Source organism: Gossypium raimondii, chromosome 8 (assembly GCF_025698545.1).
Source record: "Gossypium raimondii isolate GPD5lz chromosome 8, ASM2569854v1, whole genome shotgun sequence".
Classification (NCBI taxonomy): domain Eukaryota; kingdom Viridiplantae; phylum Streptophyta; class Magnoliopsida; order Malvales; family Malvaceae; genus Gossypium; species Gossypium raimondii.
In genome coordinates this window covers 3980111-3989990 of record NC_068572.1, presented here as the reverse complement: position 1 = coordinate 3989990, position 9880 = coordinate 3980111, and the positions used below count along the sequence as shown (strand labels likewise).

The window sequence follows — 9880 nt, the reverse complement described above, 5'->3', positions numbered from 1 at the left end:
TATCACGATTGAATTGAATGATAAATACGTATTGGTATTGAATTTATTAATAGCAATTGTTGAATCTTGAATAATATGTTTAATAAATAAAAATAAGGTGAATATTGATATTGAATTAAATGATATTGAATTGTTTGTGAATTGAAATAATAGATGTTTTGAATTGATTGAATATTTGAAATTGTTGTGGAAATGAATTCGAAATTGGAAAAGTAAAATAATACCCTATTGACTTATCGGACTAGATTGGATACATATGGCATGCCATAGGATTTGTGATGTGATAAGGAGATTTGTAGTTTGGCCGAGAAGATGATTCTGTTATTATATGTTTCGGTTTATCCGTAGAGGCATCTAATGCCTTATTGGTGTGTTTGGGAGGATATGATATACTGGTGTGTTAAGGAGGATTTATATTATTCCGGGTATGTTAGGTTGGATATTCTGGTGTGTTTGGTTGGATCTGTGTATCCGTCAATGTCCAAGTCTTGTTAATAGGGGTAAATAATTAAAATGAGAAAATTTTGAATAAGTGTGATTGATTGAGCTATGAAAAGAAATGAGAAAGTGAAATTGTGAATTGATATGTGAATTGGAAATCGAGATATGAGATTTGAAGATATAAACCCAAAGTTCATGATGTGATTAAGAATAAATTTTTGTTATATGGTATTAGTGAGTACAAATTGCAATAGAATTGATATTGAATATAGTGATAAGTTGAATGAATTGTATATGAATTGAAATGAACTATTGGAATGAGGTGTGAAAAATTTAATGGAATTGAGATCTTTGAAATAAGGTATGAATACAATTAAATACAAGATTTGAAATATTGTTTATTGTTATTAATTATCAAGTTGATTTAAAGTATGAGATAATTAATGAATAATTGTGGACATAAATTATATGTATATAATTTATCGATTAATGTTGTTAATTTGAATTATGGTAATACCATTGAGTATACCTATACTCAGCGTATGGTTGTTTCCGTGCGCACGTTAGTAGAAAGCCAATGTCTGGTCTAGCATCCTGAGCAATCCTGACCTCAGAGAAATTTTAGTGATGTACCTTTGTTTTGATAATGTGGCATGTACCTAGGTGATGTATAGGTTAAGTATAAGAGTTTTGTGATTATGGTTGTAGAATGATGTTTAAATTAGTTATAAGTATGAAATGGAACTAAAATGACATAATTTATACAAATACGAAATGAAAATGATTAAAGCATGCTATGTCTGTTATTTATTTGTGAATAGTTATAAGTTATTAGATATGTCTGGAAATGCTTCATAACCCTGTTTCGATGACGGTTTGAGGTTAGGGGGTGTTACAAATTTTAAATTGGCTTGGGCAGAATTTTAGGCCTATTTTCTAGGTTAGACTTGAGCCTAGAAAACGGGCCTAAATTTTTACATCGGCTCGACCTAGCCTGATCCATGATCAGGTCTATTCCCAGCTCAATTGTAAAAATACCAAAATTTTATTATTTTATAAGACAATAAATATTATTTTAAGAGTATTTTATTTTATAAAATAATAAATATTATTTTAAGAATATTACTATTAAAAATTGTTATTTTCACATCATAAAGTGAGTTCTATTAATTTTAATTATTATAAAACCTCTAAATGAGTTAATCTCCACACCAACCCAATTACAAAAGTATTAAAATTTTGTTATAATACACTTGAATTCAATAGAATAATTTAATAGTTCTAAATATTTTAAAATTTGAAAAAAAAAATAAAAGAACTAAATTTCTAAAAATAAAAATAACAAAATTTCCAATGAGTCTTCTGCCCGATGATAAGGTTGAGGTACTCAAAACTTTAAGATCTAGGTTTGAGTCACACTCTATATAAATGTGTGGGTTTTTTTTTCAAATTTATTCTAATTAAGTAGTTACGGTTGAGTTAGTTATTTAGTAGAAATTGTTAAAAAGTTGACAAATGAATAGTGTGCACTACTAGTGGTTCTACGAGATTAATAGAATTCATGATTTAAGAAAACTTTAGGCAATCAATTTCTTATTATTTTTTAGAAGGATGAGACTAGGATTAAAATGAACGAACTGAGTGATCTCAGTTGAAAGAATAATTTATTAACATTGATGAATGGTTGACATCCTCTACCATGTAAAATCGGGTGATTTGATGGACTTGGACAAATAACCTGACCAATGAACATGTTTAATATAGTCTATAGATTTTAGTTGTCTAGCTTATCAAACTATCTTCTTCTTCTTGTTTTTATTCAATAAATAATTTGATTTTTTTGAGAAAAAAGAGTATAATGATAAATTTAGTCATTAACATTTGTATTTTTGTCAATTTGATTATTATTATTATTTTTGAGTTAAATTTGGTCATAATATTTCAAAAATAGTCAAGTCGTTTTTTTAACAAAAATGATGGCTGAACTATTAAATTTTTAAGGATATTGACATGATAACCCATGTGACAGTCCATGTGTACTTTATATTGACATAGCACTATTTTCTTTTTCTTTTTTTCTCATGAAAGATAATAAAATTTCATTAGAACCAGAAAAAGGATGCAACAATTGAAACAAAAATATGAAATCAACCATCACCTAAAAACAAAGAAATTAAGTGTCGATTGAGTCTTAGCTCGATTGGGGCATTGTTGCCAATGCAGGTAGATGTGATTCGAGTGCGCTGAAGCACATTATCCTCCTATTTATAAATTGGGAAAGGACTATGAGTAATTCTAGACATTGTGTCAAAAAGAACAACTATATTAAAAACACCCAAGGCAAGATTGTAGATCCCAAGCCAATTCAAAAACTTACCACAATTTACATGAACAAACAAGCAATGTTGAATCTCCATCCAAACCCTTGCAAACATAACACAAATTCAATCAAAATCTTAGCGCCGTAAATCATCGTCATTACTCCCAAAAAAATTAACTCAAACAATAAATAAAACATTCATTATCTGTCCTATTCGAAGAATAGAAAAGATCCAAAAAAAAGTTTTGATTGTCATTTTGAATGGAAATGCTGATTAAAACATTTTCTTTGACAATGTTAATATGGCAATCTATGTGATAGTCCACGTATCATGTGGAAATCATATTGTTTATCTTATATGACATGACAACAAATAATTTAAAATTCTAAAATTATTTTTAAAATAAATTTTAAAAAAGTTCATAAAAATTCAAAAAAAAAATTAGCAGGAGTACATGTGGATTACCATGCGGGCTGTTATGTTTAACATTTTAACATTTTAGTAAGTAGCGGTGATAACGGTTCAATTCAATTAGGGTTTTTTAGATTTTTTTAACTATCCATCATAATTCGGTTGGCTTGGTTCAGTTATTGGTTTTTCCATATTATTTTTGTTTTATTTTTAGACTTATTTTGATAAAATGAGCTTTGTTTTATGACTTTAGAATATTATTCGACAAATTTTCAAAGTTTTTTTTATAGATATTTCTGAAAAACAAAAAAAAATTCAAAAAATTTAAATTTATTTTCAGTATTTTAAATATAAAATATTTTTATATCATAAAAATTAAATTAATTATATATTAAATAAAAAAATTGGATTCGATTTTGGGCAACTGCGCTTTTTGAACTTGCATTCCATAAATCGTCTAAATTTCTCGGTTTGGTTATTTTTTTTCTTACAGTATTTTCGTTACAATTTGATTGTTTTTTGAAAGGTTGATTGATGGTCAAATTTCATTCTTTTAAAAAGGTTGAGGGCTAAATTTGACATTATGCCATTTATTTTATATGTCATGTCAACGGAAAATTAAAAATTATAAAAAATTAATTTTTTATAATTTAAAAAATAAAATACACGTGAATTATCACGGAGTTACCATACTTGAGGAGTGTTTTAGTAGTATTTTGTTAAAAAAACAATTCAACTCTTTTAAAAAACCGAGAGCCAACTTTAGCTCAAAAAAAGAATAAAGGTCAAATTGATAAAAGATATAAACGTTAAAAGTTAAATTTATATTATACCAAAAAATATTATACATTATTTATCTTTAAATTATACTTGTTTTCTTATTTTAATAATTAAAATTTTATTTTATTTTTAACACTTAAATTATCCTTTTGCTTGTACAAAATTAGATGATTTTCAAACAATATTTTATAATTTTAATATTATTATTTATAGTATTCATTGTATTTCATGATTTTCAAACAATATGCAATAATTTTACTTTTATTAATTAAATATAGTAAAATTATATTTTATAAATATAATTTAATATATTTAATAGTCATTTTGCTTTCTCATTATGATTTGTCTCACGTTGTTTGCATCTAAACACATATCCTAACATAAATTTTAATCTCACCGTTACACTATTTAATCTCACTATAGTAAGTAATTAACTTCATACTACAACAAAACATGTCAACAATGACATGCCGAGAACTCTAAAGAGACGGGAAATAGTGTCATTATAGAGTTAATATAAGTATATCTTATTAGGGTTGGCGATGCAAAAACTCACACATCTCCATAACTTAGTCAGTGGAGATGCATCCATTGTGTACCTCTACCATTAAAAACTTTTTACCATCTCAATATTTCTATTAATATATAATTATAATTATAATTATAATTATATTAAAATATGTATTTATAAAATAAAATAATAAAATGAATATAATAATATTTTGTATTATTTATTTTCAATGGATTAGATTAGTTACAATAATAGGTTACATTTATTAAATTATTATTAATAAAATAATTAGTTATATTTATATTAAAAGATTTAATTTTTAAATATAAAATATATTTAAAAATAGGTTTAAATATTCATTTAGCCTTTGAATTTGTCACTTTATCTCAAGTTAGTACTTATGTTTTTCTTTGTCCCAACCTAATACTAAAATTAATTTTCCGTCCATCATTTTGTTACTTTTCGTAACAACGTAAGTTTTGATGATGTGGCAATTCGACCCAATAAATAAATATAATATAGTAGACAAAATTTAAAAACCTTAATAATTAATTGTCATGTCATTAAAAACTAACACCGTTACAAAAGGTACTAATATAGTAGGCGGAATAAAATTTAAATATCAATTCAGGACAAAAAATCATAAATACCAAATAGAGAAAAATGATAAATTTAGGAGCTAAATGAGTATTTAAATTGAAAATTTAATATGCAAAATACTTCCATGTACTATTATATATAGGAGGATAATGCACTTCAGAGTATTCAAACTTATATCTTCTTACATTGATAATAATGTTCATACCAATGTAATTAAGACTTAAACGACTCCATCGGCAAAAGCTTTAAATATGTACTATTATAAATAAAACAAAATAAAATAAAATTAAAGGCTGAAATTGCCATCCCCGCAACTAAAGCTACTGCCCTGTCACCTCGCTAAAAGCTTTTCATTTTACTGTGTGCCCATTTCTACCTTCATGCAACTCTTTGGTGGCACATAATTAAATTAATCTTGCACAAATAAATCATGAAAAGTTAGAAGAGTGAAGAGACTTGAATATGAAGAGTGAAGAGACTTGAATATGAAAAGTTACACACAAGCATGAATAGCCACAACTCCTAGCATTTAGTGATATAGATGAATAGTCACTTACAACTCCTATATAAAGAGTTGTATGTGATGAAGATTTTTTGTGTGATTGAAATAAAAAAGTTTATTAGAAAGAATTTTATTTCTTCCATACAAAATTTATTTCTCTTCTCTATTATATTCTTTATCATTTTCTTTGTTTTATTTCTCTAAATTTTAATCAATCTTCTACAAATTGGTATCAGAGCCTTGTTCGATCGAAATAAACAATTCTATTCCTCTCTCTTCCGTTCCCCAATTAACCAAAGAAAATTATGGCAAATGGAGTATCCAAATGAAGGCTCTTCTTGGATCTCTAGAAGTTTGGGAGATTGTTGAAAAATGTTATAATGAAGTTGAGGCTGAAGAGGAGGAAGGATTATCACAAGTTCAAAAAGAGAGTTTAAGAAAATCAAGAAAGAAAAATCAACAAGCCTTATTTTGGATATATCAAGGAGTTCAATCATATGAAGCGGCATGGGAAAAAATAGCTTGTGCCACCACGGCAAAACAAGCATGGGAGATTTTACAAAATTCTTTCAAATGAGATGAAAAGGTGAAAAGAGTTCGGTTGCAAACTCTTCGAGGGGAGTTTGAAAGATTGCAAAAAATAGAGTCAGAATCAGTTTCTGATTACTGTTCACGGGTTTTGTCTATAGTCAACCAATTAAAAAGAAATGGTGAAATTATGGATGATATTCGTGGTGTTGAGAAAATCCTCTGTTCTTTGGATTCTAGATTTGACTACATTGTGGTATCCATTGAAGAATCAAAGGACTTGAGTACCATGACTATTGATGAACTCACAGGTTCGTTGCAAGCCCATGAAGAAAGATTAAACAACAAGAAGAAGGAAGTAGATCTAGATCAAGCACTCCAGTCAAAGTTGTCTCTAAATGAGAAGAAGGGAGATTTTAAAAATCAAAGAGGGAGAGATTGTGGTCGTGGAAGAGGCTCAAATGCTCGTGAAAGAGGTGAAGATGCAAGGAGAATGGATGGAAAGAAGCCAACCAAAGTCAGAATTTTAGAGGATCACAAAGAGGACGTGGACGTGGCAATTAAAGAGGAAGAGGTCGTGGCTATTTTGAATGTTATCATTGTGGCAAACCTGGTCATTTGGAAAGTGAATGCTGGTACAAGAAAGAAGAGAAAAATGAAGCTAATATAGTACAAAATAATCAAGAGCAAAAGTAAGAAACTTTGTTGCTCGTGTCTCATGGTGGAGAGATTGATGATGTCTGGTACATAGACAGTGGTGCTAGCAAGCATATGACAGGTAACAAAAATTTATTTTTGAAGTTCTTTGAATCTAATTGTGGAGAAGTAAAAGTAGGAGATGGCAAGGCTTACAAAGTTAGCGGTGTTGGTGAGTTGGAGTTCAAAACAAAGCAATGAAGGGTAGAGAAAATGTCTGAAGTTTATTTTCTTCCTGGTCTTAAAAATAATCTACTTAGCGTTGGGCATCTTTTGAAGAAGGGGTATGATATTCATTTTCGTGACATGGCTTGCTATTTATCAAGGAAAAATCAGGTTGTTGCTAGTGTTTAGCGGTGTTGGTGTGTTGGAGTTCAAAACAAAGCAATGAAGGGTAGAGAAAATGTCTGAAGTTTATTTTGTTCCTGGTCTTAAAAATAATCTACTTAGCGTTGGGCATCTTTTGAAGAAGGGGTATGATATTCATTTTCGTGACATGGCTTGCTATTTATCAAGGAAAAATCAGGTTGTTGCTAGAGTTGGAGTGGCATCAAATAATCTTTTCTCTCTCACCCTTCAAAGTTATGGCATGATAGATATGGACATTTGAACTATGGAAATTTGGAGATGCTTTCAAGGAAGATGATGGTCAGAGGTTTACCAAAAATCAATCGGCTTGATGATATTTGTGAAGCATGTCAACTTGGAAAGCAACACAAAATTACTTTTCCTTCTCAACCCTCGTGGAAAGCAAGAAGACCATTGCAACTTATTCACTCGGATCTCTGTGGTCCAATGACAGTTTCATCTTTGGGAGGTAATCGTTACTTTATCTCTTTCATTGATGATTACTCAAGAAAGTTATGGGTGTATTGTGTAAAAGAAAAATCAGAGGCTTTTCAGAGATTCAAAGATTTCAAGGTAGAAGTGGAGAACTTTACTGGGCTGAAAATTAACACCTTACGGACAGATCGTGGAGGTGAATATTTTTTAAAAGAATTTGAGAAATATTGCCGAGATAGTGGCATCCGGCATGAAATGACATTCCGCCATACACCTCAGCAAAATGGTGTGTGTGAAAGAAAGAATAGAACAATTATGGAAATGGCTAGATGTCTTCTTAAGAAGAAGAGGTTATCAAAAAGATTTTGGGCTGAAGCTATTTTCTGTGCAGTTTATCTTATCAACAGATCACCGACAAGAAGCTTAGAGAATTGCACACCACATGAGGCGTGGTATGGTACAAAGCCTAGTGTTCGACATCTTATAGTATTTGAGAGTGTTGCTTACTCTCATATTCCAGATGCAATGAGAAGCAAGTTGGATGACAAGTTAGAGAAATGCATTTTCATTGGCTATAGTGAAAGAAGTAAAGCATACAAGTTGTACAATCCGATGACAAAGAAGATTGTGATAAGGCGAGATGTTCGGTTTGATGAAAATTCCATGTTTGAAGATATGGAAGTTGAAAAGAAAAATTTGCCAATTTTTCCTTTTGAACTTGAAGAAGAAGAAGAAGAGGCAGTAATTGAGAATGTTGAAGATGATGCTCAAGCAGGAAATCCTCCTGCTTCCCCAAGTTCTTCATCAAATTCTTCTTCATCCAGCCCGATCCAAAAAACGAGAAGCATCCAAGAGTTATATGATGTAACTGATGAAGTTGTGCAAAATGATGTTGTATTCTTTGCCTTCTTTGTAGAAGAAGATCGAATTTCTTTTGATGATGCATATCAAGAAGAAATATGGAGGAAAACCATGAAAGAAGAGATTTGCTAAATTGAAAACAATGATACATGGGAGCTTACAGATTTGCCGCCGCACAAGAATTCAATTGGAGTCAAATGGGTGTACAAGACAAAGATGAATCAGAATGGCTCTATCAACAAGTACAAGGCAAGACTGGTTACAAAAGGATACAAGCAAAAGGAATGAGAAGATTTTACAGAGGTATTTGCTCCAGTTTCAAGACTTGAGACTTATTTCTCTTGCTGCCCAAAATAATTGGAAAATGTTCCAAATGGACATAAAATCCGTGTTTTTGAATGGTGTTCTCAAAGAAGAAGTCTATATTGATCAACCACCATGGTTTGTCAAAAAAGGAGAAGAAGAAAAAGTTTACAAGTTGAAGAAAGCTTTGTACTGGTTGAAGCAATCACCCTGAGCTTGGAACAGCCGCATCGATTCTTATTTTTAGAAGTGTGGATTCCAGAAATGTCCATATGAGCATACTCTCTACATCAAAGACAATTCTCAAGGAAGATTCATGGTTGTAAGTCTCTACGTTGATGATCTTATTTTCACAGGAAATGATGTGAAGATGTTGAAAGAATTTTAACACTCAATGATGGCAGAATTTAATATGAAAGATTTGGGAGAACTTCATCATTTTCTTGGCATTGAAATTCATCAATTCGAGAAAGGAATTTTTATTTCACAAGAGAGCTACGTAAAGGAAGTTATAAAAAGGTTCAAGATGGAAAATACGAATCCAGTCTCTACTCCATGCATTACAGGTCTGAAGTTATCTAAAGAGGGTGAAGGAAAGCTAGTCAATTCCACCATATTCAGAAGTTTGGTTGGAAAGTTGATGTATCTGACTTCGACAAGGCCTGACATCGTGTATGCTGTTAGCTTGGTGAGTAGATTCATGGAGAAACCTTACTCCAATCACTGGGAGGCTGCCAAGAAAATATTGAGATATGTGAAGGGAACCATTGATTATGGAATTTTCTATAAAGCTAATACATTAGTTGATCTCATTGGTTATACGGATAGTGATTTAGCAAGAAGCATTGATGACAGCAGAAGTACTTCTAGTTATGTTTTTCACCTTGGTAGTGGTGCAGTTTCATGGAGCTCAAAGAAACAATTAGTTGTGGCGCTTTCGACTACAGAAGTTGAATATATCGCTGCATCTTATGCATGATGTCAATTGATTTGGTTACGTGGAATTTTGGAGAGTCTTAAGCAGAAGCAGAGCAAGTCAACAATTTTGTTTTGTGACAATAGTTCTACTATTTCGGTCACAAAAGATCCAATTCATCATAGAAGGACAAAACACATTCGCATTCGATATCACTTCTTGAGGGA

General features: G+C 30.5%; 1 protein-coding gene across 1 annotated transcript; it reads left to right on the top strand.

Moving 5' to 3' along the window:
- The first annotated feature begins 9134 nt into the window (after positions 1-9134).
- On the top strand, positions 9135-9716 carry LOC128042956 (secreted RxLR effector protein 161-like). The gene has a single exon (XM_052634486.1). It carries the CDS (start codon positions 9135-9137, stop codon positions 9714-9716), a length of 582 nt encoding a protein of 193 aa, XP_052490446.1.
- The last annotated feature ends 164 nt before the right edge of the window (positions 9717-9880 follow it).